The sequence below is a fragment of the Lissotriton helveticus genome, chromosome 7, assembly GCF_964261635.1.
Source record: "Lissotriton helveticus chromosome 7, aLisHel1.1, whole genome shotgun sequence".
NCBI lineage: Eukaryota > Metazoa > Chordata > Amphibia > Caudata > Salamandridae > Lissotriton > Lissotriton helveticus.
The window spans coordinates 978,718,489-978,734,328 of NC_136068.1; the positions used below are offsets into that span (position 1 = coordinate 978,718,489).

Below are 15,840 nucleotides of genomic sequence, written 5' to 3' on the forward strand. Positions count from 1 at the left end.
GAATCATACTACGTCGTACGTCCGGGGACGTTGGAGGGTATGATTCGTACGGGAAAAAGACTCCATACGGATATTCGGAGTGCTTTTTCCCGAATCGGAATCGGCCCTATAATGTTATATAGCAGCCAACACCATAACAGCACATAGCCCCAATGTAACCTCGTAACATTCGCCTTGGAAAAAAGGTTTATCTTGCTGGGAGAATAGAGGCTGCCTCTAACTCCTGCAAGGAAATCTTTTCCATAGTGAGAGAATTTACAGCTCCCCGCTCTAATGTTTCCCGTGACACGCCCCCGAAGTCCTGGGCTGCGGATCTTGCGAATTTTTTCACCAGCAAGATAAAGCTCATCCAGGACTCTTTCCATCTGGTGGCGCCTGCAGGGTCAACCTGTATAGAGGATGGCTCGCGTCGGGCAGCTTCATCAGGCCCGACGCTGGCAATCTTCCCCCCCCTCTCAGCCGCTGCTTCCTTAGGGCTTATGGGCACGCTTAAATCTGGGTCGCCCTTGGACCCCTGCCCGGCTAAGTTTTTGTCAAAAATGGTGGAAGTTTTAAATCCCCTGGTCAACCCACTTCTTAACCTTTCGCTTAGCCAGGGTCTGGTTCCGCTAGTATGGAAGCAGGCAATGGTGATTCCTCTGCTGAAGAAGCCTGGCCTCGATCCTGAGGCTTTGGTCAACTATAGACCAATTTCTCTCTTGCCTGCCCTTATGAAAATTCTGGAGAAGCACATACACACGGTGCTCTCCAATTTTCTGGAATCGCACGAGATCCTGCATGCCTCCCAATCGGGCTTTCGCCCTAATCTCAGCACTGAGACAGCGCTCCTGGAGGTGTCGGAAGACATTAAAGGGGTACTGGACTCGGGGGGCAAGGCCATGCTGGTCATGTTGGACTTGTCGGCGGCCTTTGACACCGTCCCCCATGATGGCCTCCTCTTTAGACTCTATGAGATAGGCCTCAGGGGGACGGTGCTCAGCTGGTTTTCATCATTTCTAGCTGACCGCCGACAAACGGTCTGGGCCTCCTCGGACTCTGCTGTGATGCCGCCATTGGGTGTTGGGGTCCCGCAGGGCTCTATTTTGAGCCCGACCCTCTTTAACATCTTTATGACCCCTTTGGCGGCACTGGCGGAGTCTTTTGGGGCCCGGATCGTGTCCTATGCAGACGACACACAGCTCCTCTTCTCCTGTAAGAGTGGAGGAGATTTTAATGGAGAGAGCATCCGGGATTGCCTTGGGGCTGTCTTCAGATGGTTTCATCTGAATGGCCTCAAGTGCAATTCTGAGAAGTCTGAGGTTCTCTTCTTTGGCTGTGCGTCGGACCCTGACTGGCAAATCTGGTGGCCTACTAGCATGTTTCCACCCTCCCGTCCATCTTTGGTTGCTAAGAATTTGGGGGTTAAGATGGACAAGGGCCTGACGATGAGAGCCCAGATTCTGGGGGTGACGGGCACCTGCTTTGGCCTCCTCAAGGTGCTGAGGAAGTTTCTACCCCTTTTGTCGGAAGAACATCGGAAACTGACTGTGCAGGCTCTGATCGGGTCCAGGCTGGACTATGCCAATGTCCTCTACCTGGGCCTGCCAGAGTATCTGCTGCAGCGGCTCCAGGTGGTGCAGAACGCCGCGGCGAGAGCCATTTATGGTTTAAATAGGCGAGCTAGTGTAACGGGTCTCCTGCAGGCCTTACATTGGCTGCCTATCCGCAAGCGCATCATCTTTAAAACGCTGACTTTGGCCTATAAAGCCCTTCATGCCGGAGGCGCGAAGTACCTTCAAAGGAGACTGTCCTTGTATCATCCGGCCCGTGCTCTCAGATCGGAGTCACAGTTCCTGGCTGTGGTGCCACGTGTGAAAAAAGCTCGCATCGGAGGTCGTTCCTTTGGACTGCGGGCGCCACAGCTGTGGAACTCTCTGCCGTTGACACTCCGGGCTGCCACCAGCCTACTCGCCTTTAGGAAGGGTCTAAAGACCTGGTTGTTTACTTTATAGGCCTTGTTTCTTTCTTTTACTGAACCTCTCTTTTTTGTTTTATAGCTGTGTTATGTTACCTCACCGTAGGTCTCGCTGCTAAAGCGCTGGGATACTCTTTTTGAGTCACCGCGCGCTATACAAAAATAAATTTAACTTAACATAACATAACATAACATAACATAACCTTGAAATGCTTCCAATCATCCATGGCTTGACCCTACCAAGCGGGAGCGATAGCGTAGGATACAAGGCGGGGTGTTGTTAGAGTTCAGCAGGAATTAAGAAGCGGAGGATTCATAGAGATTCTTGTGTTTCTCGTAGAGATTAACAAAGCGGAGCGAGGCTACCTGTCATTTCCTGAAAGAACACGCAGTGATTAAGGTAGGCGTCGGAGGGTCCCCATGTGTTGTGTTAGCACGCTTTTGGTAAAGTTTTTTGGTAATGGCTTGGACAGGCAGTCATTTTTCTCGTAATTTAATTCATTTAGGACCATCATCATTTCGAGAGGACAAGTCGTTCAGGGCGCAGATTAAGGTACACTTGTACAGGTGACCATATTTTGCATGACCACACAAGGTTTGCAGTGTTGGCATGTTTTTGATTTGCACGCAGGTGAGGGTTGAGCTAAGCTGGTACTAGTTTTGACAAACTTGCACTATAGTCAAAATGTACACATGGTGGAGTTCGGGGGTTCCCTTATTTCCAAGTTTGATTATCGTTATTGTATTCATTTCAATTGCAGTATTCCCCTGATGAAGGTATAGACATACCGAAATGCATTGGGAGTAAATGAACCAGAGGATGGGATATACATGAAGAAATGTATTATCTGATTGAAGAATATAAAGGAAAATGAGGACACAAGAAAATCTCAATTAAACAGTCAACGTTTCATATTTGACTTGTTGTTACCTTTCTGTTGTATCATTTCATGGAGTATGAACCTGATATAAAGCTGTTTTAAGATATGTTTTCAAACTTTTGAACAAACATGCATCACTATGGTATATAGAGCACCCCGCGGGGGCATGTGAATAGTGCGTCGCTTTCAAACAGGTTCTGTTTGTGCTTATGTTTTGACCCTACCAAACCCATCACTGGACTCCAGTAGACAGTCATTTGGGTCCAAAACGGCCATAAACATCCAAACGTTGACCTCAAAATATCTTCACATAGCCTTAATGAAGGGAATCTGCAGGCCTCCAACAGTCTGATACGCTGCTCTCAAAAGACATTCAAAGAGTGTTCAGAGCCCCAGCAGACACTCCCGTAACCTCAAGAGGTTCTAAAATAGAGCAAGAATGCCAATTTATAGTCCCATCAGAACCTGGCATCGCCACACTATGCCATTAGTTACCCCTATATATTATCAAAGTAAACCAGCAGCTGTTCGAATACCCCAAACAGACCCCCAGAGAACCCCTAACAGACCCCTAGAGAACCACAAACATTTGTTCAGCGTATCCTGCAAAGCCCCCAAAAATGCAACATATATTTCCCACAAATATGATAGTCTTCAATAGAGCTTCATATATCTCTTTGGAGAATGTTGCATAGCCTCCAGCAGGCACAATGGAGCTCACAAAATAATTTTCAAGGTAACTAAAGTCAGTCTTGTAGACACAACAACTAACAACCCAGAACTTTGAAGGGCTTCCTGCCTCTCCTCTATGCTATCTGTAACGGTTGGACCAGGAGCTTGATACTACAGGACAGTGGCACTAGAGAATGTGTAGGATTAAAAGTAATTTACTCTCACACCAACCTCCCCAAACCAGTTCAACATTAAACAAGTGCTCTATTATACTCATGCGATCAGACACTCATAAAAAACTCACAATCTAGAATGATAGCCTTCTAATTCAGCACAAAAAGGAGCCCAGATAGACAATGATCTACGATGCCACAATAATAGCAGTTAGTGCCCTACAAATATAAATAGAATGGCACAAGATAAAATATACCTAGGCTATCATGTTTTAGGTTTAAACCTATAATATCTGATAAAACCCCACTGAAAGGAAAATAGCCCTCACCAGTGTAACCATATAAACACTGAAAAAACAACTTTGCAACCACAAAAGAAATGCAATTTAAAGAAAGGAAAAGATGAGAGAAAAAGTCATTTTTATTTCTTCCTGAAGGGGCCAATACAGTGTAACTTTGTTATACAAGGCAGCAGCAAGAAAGACAGGGTTAACATTATTTTGCTTGAGTTTTGTTGTTTAGGGATGTCAGTAAAATATTGTTTCTTCTTCCTTTTGCTTTTTTCAGTTTTGTGGTCTTTGGTCTAAAGATGTAGGATTTAGAAGCATGTTCCAGGTCTTATTTAATTATGTTATAAACTGTAGAGAATCAGGAAATATAAAAGTCATATTTAATATTTTTTCTAAGTTTGATTCTTTCACTGGTAGGTAAAATGGCTGGTTTCATAAGAATCTTTCCCAGTATGTACCATCACATTTACCCACAGAGAATGGGAGAAACCCTGTAATACATCAGTCCCCTTTTCTATCAATTCAGTAGTAATAGTAGGTGAATTGCCAAACACCCCAGGCTTTAAACATTCAATGCAAGGTGTAGTGACAGGTATATGTGAAAAGAGTGCTGTCACCAAGCATCTGGGATAGAGGTGAAAACATGACACCAGATGTTTGGAAATTATGGAGCGCAGTGTCACTTGGAATGCTGCTGCAAAGAGTTCCACATTTTTGCTTACTGTGAAGAAACTCAAATCTTCATTCTCAGGTGTCTCACTAATACAAAAGAAGAATCTGACCACAGAAGCTGGAATATAAAGAGAACATTTTTATTAAACTCAAATGAGTGAGACTACGTCACACAGAAGCCTTAGCAACTGAATGTGTAATGGATGTTTTGCGAAGGAAAGAGCGAGCTCACATGACCAAAGACTCACTAAAGAAGGATTGCTTGGTGCACTATAATAATTTGACTTGTAAAAATGTATTTGGACCTTATGTACCCTGTAGACACATGTTCTATACACATGCACTATCAGTGCAGAAAGCAAGCAATAATAAAAGCATAACTTCCCATAAACACTGGAAAAACACCATTTCTGCTGCGGACAGCTAGCCACGTGACGGTAGGCATGTGTGGAGGATGGCCGGAGGCCGTCCGAATCCCGCCCACTCACTAATTAGCCCACACAGCAGGAGAATTAGCACTGCACGCAAGGTGTTAATAGCACAAATGTGCAAGCACTGAAAACCACTGTTTTGTTAAGGTATTGAAAACACTGAAAAAACCCAACCAGAATTTTCCAAAAATAGAAACTGAAAACAGGAAAGCCTAAATATACCCCTAGAACTTCTAGGTTCAGTGTGACCAGTGACCACATGTGGGAACTTCTTACCAGGAACCCTGCTTCCTTCCCTGGCAGTGGTGTGAGAACACTCACTCACTTCAACGTGGTGAAGGATAGGCCTATTCTGATCTTTTGGTGGGAGGGTATTATCTCATCAACACATAGACACCCACACCACAAAATATGCAGTGTCATGAACCAACAACACATCTGCAAAGCTGGCAAAATAGAGTGTGTTAGTCTCCCTGGCTTACAAGCTAAAAAGAACAATCCGAAAGTAGTAGTCAGATGCTCTGATAGGAAATGTGAGTGGCTTGAACCTACCACTGAATCTGGACACTAAATCTAGGAACAAAGAGCCCTGAAATAGGGACTAAGGCCCAAGAATTCTCAGGAACCACTTCCCAGGCAGGGTATTTACTTTTGCTTTGATTCTAAGCCGTGGGTCATCGTGCACAATAATTTCAAATACAGCAACAATATATGTAGTAATACATAAAAGATACCAGGCAAATAAAACAATAACGAATAAATGTAACGGAAACTAACGCTACAAATAAAAATGCACCTAAACATTGGTAGCAGTCTCTGATCCTATGTTTGGTTTTCAAATATCTTCCATCATAAGCCACAGCGTTCGAATGCTGCAATCAACCCACAGGTTTCACAGAAAGACTTGTGGAGTTTAAACAAGATGATACACGTCTCTGGATACAATCTCTCCTCATAGGAGAGTAAGGTGAGGAGACACTTCTTCTCTATAAAGGGTCCAACATTGTGGAACTCGCATCTCTTGGAGGTGAGCAGTCTACCTCCTAAACTTCATAAACATCACTCAGTCAAAAGCCAATGGCCCAGCCATTTTGTTAGGCCATTGTCCCGGCTGCATCAAGAGGCCTGGAGGGATTGTTGGGAGGGGGGAACTTTACAAATGCTGTCAATAAGCCGCCAGCATCAAGAGGCTCAGCATGAGGGCGCAGCTTCAGAACTGGCCTACGAGTTCTGGAGGGGCTTTGTTTTCAGGGTGTCCTTTGTCGTCTGTACCTGACTAAAAACCAGCCAAAACCAGCTGTTCTCCACGAGGTGAACCCTGGAGAGGACATCAGAGCTGGCAGACGTCATGTAATTAGCTCATAGTCCGCAGCAAGGCAGCCAGGGTTTAATTACAACTACACGCCCAATGCAAACACTCTCTCCACCCACCAGGCTCCACCTCCCCTGAGAAACCTACGGGGCTTATGGCCCCACTAAAGATATCTGTTTACTTCCCTTCTTTCACTTCCTCTCTTTCCTCTCTGTCATCTCAAGTTCTTCTTTTGTTTGCCTTAATTTCTTTCCTTCGTTGTTACTTTCGTTGTTTCTCTGTTTCACCCATTAGCCCTTAGAAGTAGCCCTGCCCATGCACCTTTCCGGTATTTGCTATTGTGATATGTGTTGCTTTCTGTCCAAAGATAAGGCCCTGCACATTGTCTCTTTCACCCTCACCTTCTCCAAGTACCAAAGTGTCCATGACGTACAGGGTTGGTTGGCTTCTCAGTTCCCAATAAGGCCGCTGTTTTGCACTAGTGAACAGGCAACCCTGTCTCCACATTTGCACTGACTAACTAAGCAGTGCCCAATCAGTGCAAAATGCCACTTGTGTTGACCGATCAGTTCAATAACAAGCTGTGCTCTGACTGAAAAGTAACTTTTGTACTGGCTGCCCAGGCCAAAAGCGCATGGTCACGATATGAAACGCGCTGAGTCATCAGAGCAGTGCACTTTATCCAGAGATAGGGCCTATTGGAACGAAGGTCAGCGCCCTCTCCAGACTGAGTACAGTGCACCGGCGCTGGGGCCAGCGGATGGCGAGGTCTGACATCAGTGTGGGTTCCTGAGCACCTCTTAAGAAACAGTGGTGTATGTGTACCTGGCTCTGCATTACTCTGTAACTGCCTCAGGTCCAAAGAAGCTGAGGCTTCGCAGCGCTTCTTTTTTCCTTCCATGTGTAAGGCATGTACAGACTTCTGTGCATGGCTACCAGGTGGCACAATGTCATGTTCAACACAACAAAGGATTTCTTTCTAGCCGTCAGTACTTTGCATTTTGAAACGTGTAGTTTCACGTGTAGCCCTACCCGTGTGTGTTTAAAAAGTCCATTATGCAAAGCGCTGTGAGTGAAACAGCAGAAATGGCTGATCTTGTAACACATGACGAGGAACGCCTGTAGGTAAACACCAGATTCGGCTCCCAGGCACAAATGTTGATATCCCTCCCTCTCTGTCATCAAAAGCTCCCTTCTGTCACTCAACACAATTACGCGATATCACCCTTTGTGTGCAGAAGGGGTAAAGCGTTATCAAACTCATAAACTGGGGCCTCTACGGGAGCTCCTGCCTCTCCTCAGCTCAGGCCCCAGGGCTTTAAGTGGGATGAAAAATCTGGAGAGTCTCTTAAAGGGGCGTGGCCCCTGTAATAAAGGCGTGGCTTAAAAACACGTAAACTTAAAATCTGTGTTTAGCATAGTGTGCCACCTTAAAGGTATTTTGCTGCTTCTGTCACTGCGTCCAGATACATAATACAACAAGTAACACTACACCTGCAACAAGCCAGAACGATTGGCTTTGTCAATAGTTGTTAGTTACATAAAATAAATAACCAACACGTATAGCTTTGTTGTATAGAATATAGAACATGCTTCAATTCTGAAATTATGAGACAGAAAGAACTATAACGAGTCTCTTTGAAGTTACTTAAAGGGCAGTGAAGGGTGGCACTGCTGCAGAATAAAAATGTATTTTTATAATCGAGGGTGAGGGCAAAAATAGAGAGCCCGATAGGGACCCGTCTCAGCACCTGCTTTTTACGAGGACCCGGCCCACTTAAAGCCCTCAATAACCGGCACCATAGTTTACAACATATAGGCTTCACTGCCCCCTCCCCCTAATGCCGGCGAGCCATCTTTTCCTGCTGACACAATGAAAAACCTTTCCACTGGTGGCTCACACTCGGTACTCTGCCTCACCGTCTCTACCTTTCCTAGCCGCACCCTGGCACTCAAGGGTCCGTCTCCCTGACTTCAGCCCACTGCCAGGAGTCATTTGTCACATGTGTACAGTATTGTAAACAGTTACTGAATTGATTTATATTGGTAGAGCTGTGCATGGAATTTAGCTATTCTATAACATGGAGTACGTCAGTTCGGAGCTGAGATGCATTGACGCAATTGCGTATTATTCGGTAATAACGCAGCATGGATTACGTCATCGGAGTTCAGATGCACTTCTGGAGCTGCGTATTATGCGGTAATGGCGCAGAGTGTAGTCCGTCAGCGCAGGGTTGAGATGCTTTGCCGGAGCTGTATACTATTCTGCATTGGCGTGGCGTGGCATGGATTACGTCAGTTCGGAGCTGAGGTGCATTAACAGAGCTGTGTGTGAGTCTCGTCTAGATTTGCATGAGTGCTACCTATGAGGACTGAGGTACTTTGGCAGAATTGTGCATAGAATTTAATATTGCAACAGCAATGGATGCTGCTGGTCAGCATTTTGAGTGCACTTACACCATTTCTAGGGGGGGTGAGGGGGGGGGGGAGTGTTACAGAAATACAACACCCAGGAGTGACACGGACCGGAGTGGAGGTGGATTGGGAAAGTTGTCTGGACTAGCACGGATGCCACAGGCTAGGAGTGGGGTGCGCTGCATTTGTGGGTACAGCTACGTGTCACAGGGCAGAGTGGGCAGGACAGAGTGGCATTAAGGCCATTGTAGGCAGCTGCCGATTCAGGATCCCAGCTCGCCACAAGAGTCTACTAAATTGCAGCAAATCGTTTTAAAAAAAAGTGCGCTATTGTGCTGCTGTGGGAAAGGGCGCACTCAAAAGGCAAAATCATGCTTTCCCTGGCGGTCCAAAAATCATATTTGCACAAAAATCTCGCAGGGATCCTCCTTTTGCAGACTATGACAACTGTTACTTTCTAGCCTGGATAGGGGAGGTTTATTGGGGTGCATCAGAGCAGAGGTTCGGGTGAGAGGGCGAGGGCGAGGGACTGATGTGAAGCGCAGTAAAGAGTGGAGAGGTAAAGGTAGCATGTAAGAGGAGAGAGAGACGGGGAGAACGAGAGAGACAGAGAAGAGAGAGACAAAGAGAGAGAGGGGGAGGCAGAAAGAGACAGAGAGAGATGGCGAGAGAGAGAGAGAGTAGCAGCTGGAGCTACGTTTTCTAGTGCAAAAGTAGGCACATAGGAGAGGTTAACTACCGTGCGTTGTTGAGAAAGTAGAGTGGTAGGAGAAAAACTCATGTCTGTGGACTATGGCCGAAGAAGGTAAAAGCAGAATTAATAATTTAAAACAAATAGCGGATCCATCCTGTACTTTGGCAACATTGGGGGTAGTGGCGTCTTCCAGATATTTCCTCTGCCTCTCTAGTTCATACGTAGGTGTCTTATAGACTTCAGCCGACCGACACCCAGGCATGTTTTCCTTTCCTTCTCGCACCCGGGGTCTTTTCTTCTCCTGCCCACACCCATGCATGTGTTTGCCTCTAATTGTCAGCCATGGGTCCTTGGTGCTCCTAGTTACACACATGTCTCTCTCTGCCTCTTCTCACCCGGCTAGCCCAGCCTTTCCTGCCAGTGTCCAGGGCTCTCTGCCCCCCCCCCCCCACACGCTATAATACTGAGATCCCTGCCTCTTTCATCACACCGAGTGGCCCCTTCCTTCCCTGAGTCCTTCCCCTAACTAAAAGCCTCTGTCTCTGATGACCACGCCTAAGGGGTCTCTGCCTCTCGTTCCCACCCACACGGGTCGTTGCCTCTTCTTCTGACCCGAGAGGTCACTGCCTCCCCTGCCAGTATCCAGCCGCCTCAGACTCTCCTGTCTCCCTCACAGGGGCAGTCCCTGCCTCTCCTGCCCAGGCCCCGGGGTCCCAGCCTCGCGCACTAAGGGGTCTTTGCTCCTTGCATGGGTCTCGGCTTCCCCTCCCACCCCGGGAGGGCCCTCCCCGGCCTCACCTGCCCGTGATGAGCTGGCTCCTGGACGGGGTGCAGATGGGCTGGATGTAGTAGTTCTCCAGCTTGACCCCCTCGGCCGCCAGTCGGTCTATGGTGGGCGTCTGGATGTCCGAGCCGTGGTAGCCCACGTCGTGGAAGCCCTGGTCATCGGTCAGGATGAAGATGATGTGAGGGGGCCGTGCCTGGGCCAATGGGCTGGGGGGCTTCTCCAGGTACTCGGCCGCGCTGTCCCCCAGCAGGTTAGGCTTCACCCAGTCCCAGGACACGTAGCCAAAGCTCAGGAGGCTGGCCAGGGAGAAGCCGGTGAGAGCATAGACGGCCATGGTGGGCAGCTGGGGGCTGGGCACCTCCGGGGGCGGGAGAATCTCTCGCCCAGAGGCTCGTGGAGGAATTAGTGGATTAGAAGACAGGCCGCCCAGTGGTCTTGGTTTAATGTTCTCTCGGGCGTGGCATTAACAATACTTGCAGCTTGCATCTGTTGTAGGGTTAGTGTCCTGGGGTACCTGTAGATATGGCATTTAGTGTCAGTAGCACAGAGGGTTAAAGCACCTGCTGCGGAAATCAGGGTGCAACGTCAAGTTCACAGGTTGGAATCATCAGTGCTTCATTCTTTCCTTATAAACTTCATTAAAAGCATTCTACAATACAGAGCAACAGTGTTGTGGAACTTAATACACTAAAGTGTGTATTAAAAAATCAGCGTTTGAAGGCTGTTACTAGGTCCAGCATCTTTCAAGTCGAATATCCATCCGTGCCGGAGAGTCCAGGGATGCTGCCCCCTTCGAAGCTGGTCCCTGCCTCGGGGTCACGCACGTGCCTCCGTCCAGTGTCAGGGGTCACTGGATCCCTCTTTCCAAACACCTCTCACCCATACCGGCGCCTTAAGCCTGGTCGGAAACGTCCCTCCCCCGCGTCCCAGTTGTCACTTTCTCTGCGCGCCGCTCAGGACGCACTTGTGGCCGAGCCCACGGCCTCCCCGGAGCCTCGAGCCATCCTCGAACCCTGGACACCACCAGCTCTCCCGCAGCAGGGCAGCATCTATCTACACTGCAGCTTCGAGGGCGAAAAGTAACTTGTTCATGTCTTTTCATCGCCCCTGCAGTCTGCAGGCAGTGATCCTGGAAGGAGGCGGCCCTGAGGAGCAGAGGGGGGCGTCTGCTGGTCTTTGTCCAGAGCCAGCTGTCAGAGGGGGAAACGAGAGAATACAAGGAGGCGGGGGAGGTCCTGGGTGCAGGCTGCAACATCTGCCCCTAAAATGCAGCCCGCTTTATTGCGAGCCGGGAACCCCTCCCAGGGCTTGCAAAACTTTGTCAGCTCCTCCTGCGAGGTCCTAGCGGGCCTCGTGTTATTAGAGATTCGTGAACCCAGTCTATCTATGGCTGATGTTCTGTGGTGTGAAAGGAGGGGTTGCTTCTGAAAATGTGCACCCCTCACCCTCACAATGTCCCGCTTTGGCTGGCGGATTAGTTCTTCAATGTACTCCAAGCACTCGGGCGTGAAACCACTTCTAAAAGCAGAAAAACAGCTTTCTCCACATACGAGGAATTCAGCAACTCAGCCACCTTTGACCACATTCTCACTTGGAAATCGTGGTTGAAGTTATCAGAGAACCGCTCACTGTCCATCAAAATGCCACCTATAAATCAGGTTTGTAATAAGAGAGAACTACCTTTTACCACTTATTGCCATAGAAAAGCATTGTGATGCAAACTGTAATGGAAGTAACTACTTTTGCACTCTGATAGAGCTCATTATAGTGTGGTTCTGAAATTCTGAACCCTGCTGTTATCCCGGTATCGAGATCCAATACCCGTGCCACAAAATATCAATGTACCAGGACGAATTTGGTGTCGACGGACCGATAATGATTAGGACATCATCCCTATGCATTTGCGTCATGATTGAGGGATGCCAACACCCCTAAACCATAGTTTCCGTTCCGACCCCTTAGACTCCATTTTGTAAAACGGCATCCATCTTGCGTCTTGCCCTCATGATAAGTCAATTGAGTAAGGTCGAGCTTGATCTAAAAGGACACGTCCACCTTCTCTGACTCCCCCCTGACCTGTCCCAACTGACTCCATTGCCTCCAGCCAAACCTGTTTGGGCAGCTCCTCACCCAGTGGCCGTATAAGATAGCATCAATACATAACATGCCACAAACCATTCACTACGTACAGAACATGTTTTCATCACACACACTCCTGTCCATGTTCCTTGTTTATGGCCAGTTTTATGACTAGGAGGTGCCCTGCTTTATTGAGGTTTCATCGATATCTGATGGGAGTTCCGGGCCTGGCCGGGTAATCTATCACGAACTGGACGTCTAAAATATGGGTTGGCCTACATGACTTCGCTCTTTGTATTATTGTAGAAATATGTGTATAACCATACCGTAAACTTAGGAATTCATGCCTGCAGCTATTATTTCTGTATATAAGGAGAAAGCTGGTTCTGTAAAAACGAACAGTCTCCTGAGAAATACACGCCCCGGGTTGTCGTGTTTCTAGGACACATGTTACTTGGTAGCTGCCAATAAAACTCGATCTCTGACTTCAGCTAGAAGACTCCGTGTTTCTGTGGTCCGGAACAGGGAGAACTCAGAGGTCTTCGGGTGTTATCCCCTGGCACCACCGGGTTCCTAAAAACCCGTTACCTCAGTTGGCGCCCAACTCGGGGCGGTATCAAGCGGCGACGGTCCAAGCCAGATGTTCGTGAGGAGCTTCGTGTGAAAATTCCAGAGGACGGCCAGCCACTTCAGCGACCCCTGTATGTCGACGTGGTTCCGAAGGTCTTTGCTGCGAGGTTCCCCGCGTCCCGACGGCTACGAGGGACTGCTGCCCTGACTATCGCCCTGTTTTGGACCCAGTGATCCTTGGTAGAGCGAAACGATAGACGAGTCTTCTAGTGACGTCAACGATCTTCAAATACTTCAGTTAAGTATAAGTGGAGCGTCTCCAAGTCCTTAGTTTGATCCTTAGTTTTTGGTATCCTTGAGATACGTTTTGATTTGGTACTTGCAAGCCCCAAAGCCGAAGGACTCGTGTATTCACGAGAAATATCGTAATTGATAATCCTTTGAAGTTTGAAGCTAAACTAGTGAGCAAAGATGCCTTGTTTTAGCAGATTTGGAAACTTGTTTTGTCTTGGTTGTAGTAAGGACTCCCGATTAGAGGATTCTTGTCCGGTTCCTCCGATCGGAACTCCAACATATGAGTTATATATAAAACACGGCGTAGGTCCTATAACATATAATGAAGTGTGGATAAAATACACCCGCAAGGATGGTGTTTTAAAATGGCCCCAATATGGTAGTTTTGACTCAGAAATATTAGATAACCTCGAGGTCAAATTGTTCAAGAAAAAAGCCCGGCCGGCGATGTTTGACTCTTTTCGCTTGTGGCGCAAAGAAGCCAAACAGAAAGAAATAAAATTAGCAAAAAGGAATAAAAGAGGTATGTCGATGGTGCAAGCTGCCGTCGCATACAGGGATAACGAGGAAGAGCAAGAGAGCGAACAAATGCTTAGGAGCAAGAAACTAGCAGTAGATAAATGCTACCCAATGTTACCCCATAAGGGACAAGGTCAAGAGGAAACATCCGAGAAAGATCCATTAATGTCCCACTTATTAAGCTCACCGCCACCGTATGCGTTAGACGCTACCGCAACCCCAAAGCGTTTTATTATACCGCGCCCCGGCGCACGAAACACAGCTCTTGCACAAACGCCAGCTACTCTTCAGCTGGTTCCTACTTCTCCGGCGCAGCCTTCTCAAGGGCCGCCGCCTCTGCTACATACTCCATCTACTTCTACGACTTTGCCTACCGCTCCAACTGTTCCCTATGATACTACATCTGCCACTGCTTCAACTTCCTCTGCTATTGCTTCGACTTCTTCTTTGCATCAGCCTGTCTTTTCTGACGCATCTGCACCTCCGCAAGCTTCTCCTTCTATTAGTCAGAGAATGGCAAGTACTGTCACTGGTCTGTTTTCACCTTCCTTTGGGTCGCCTAGAACGACCGCTAAAACGGAACGTAGACAGTTACGTAGTCAGCTGCCTGATAACGAGGAAAGAGAAGTGCTAAATGAGCTAGCACGCCAATGGATTACGGACACTGTTAGATATGATGTTCAGTCTGTTATGGAAGTTTTCCGTCAATGGGATGCACCCACTCAGAGATACATATTGGAAGAGATGTGTGTATATTTGTGTGAAGATTTGGAGACAAATGATCCCAAACGCAAAATGAACGAACTATGGCGTACGCGTTTTAAGTTCCATGAAGGTATGATTATAGGTGCCGATGTTGAGAAAGCGATAGATTTATTGTTTTCTTATAGGAGTAAGGGAAATACTTCTAGATCATTGTACGAAGACGACGTATCAGGTAGGAAAAAAGCAAGACAGTACCCCATGAGAGAGGTTCCTCCGGTTTGGAGGGAAGGTGATGCGAATGTAAATTCACCAATTCTGCCACATTTCCAGCGTGTGTGGGTACATGTCCCCTGGAAAAGATCCGAAGTTTTAGCACTCAAGCAGACATTACCCGATCCCCGTAAAAACCCGACTGGGTATTATAAGGAGTTATCGCAGACTGCCAGCTCATGTATAATGAATTTAGCGGATGTAGACATGTTGTTTGGGAATGTTGTTCCACATCCTTTATGGAGTAAAATTCGTCATACGGATCATGATCAAGAACTAGGTGACTCATGGGCTAATATTGCAGGTATAGATGCTAGACAAATCGGTGGTTCTAAACCTGAGCCGTTGATAGCCGAACTTCCTGGTAGGATTATCGCGTACATGAAAACGTTAATGCCTGAATTACGCGTAAATTGGGACAAGCTGTCTGCGTGCAAGCAGAAGAAAGATGAGAATGTGTCTCACTTTTTCACGAGATTTGAGGAGACTTTCACAGATCATAGTGGTCAGGATATGGCTACCGAGGGTGGTCAAAGACTGTTTGTAGACAAATTTGTACATAATCTGCTTCCTGAACTGTGTAATAAGCTGAAAGATTCAGAGAGTGCTTGGGCTGTCTCTACGTCAGCACAGATTTTAGCTACAGCCCAGTACTATGAAAATAGGCGCAAAGACGAGCTAGATAAAATAGACGCTACCGCAACCCCAAAGCGTTTTATTATACCGCGCCCCGGCGCACGAAACACAGCTCTTGCACAAACGCCAGCTGCTCTTCAGCTGGTTCCTACTTCTCCGGCGCAGCCTTCTCAAGGGCCGCCGCCTCTGCTACATACTCCATCTACTTCTACGACTTTGCCTACCGCTCCAACTGTTCCCTATGATACTACATCTGCCACTGCTTCAACTTCCTCTGCTATTGCTTCGACTTCTTCTTTGCATCAGCCTGTCTTTTCTGACGCATCTGCACCTCCGCAAGCTTCTCCTTCTATTAGTCAGAGAATGGCAAGTACTGTCACTGGTCTGTTTTCACCTTCCTTTGGGTCGCCTAGAACGACCGCTAAAACGGAACGTAGACAGTTACGTAGTCAGCTGCCTGATTACGAGGAAAGAGAAGTGCTAAAT

General features: G+C 47.4%; 1 protein-coding gene across 1 annotated transcript in view; it reads right to left on the minus strand.

Annotated features, from left to right (window-relative positions):
- The window catches only part of ARSI (arylsulfatase family member I), a 29,020-nt gene extending 17,492 nt beyond the window's left edge, over positions 1-11,528 (minus strand). Inside the window, exon 1 of the mRNA XM_078653590.1 lies at positions 10,293-11,528. Coding sequence (XP_078509716.1) covers positions 10,293-10,615 — 323 coding nt within the window. The 5' untranslated portion in view covers positions 10,616-11,528. The remainder of the gene's footprint in view (positions 1-10,292) is intronic.
- Positions 11,529-15,840: the final 4,312 nt, after the last annotated feature.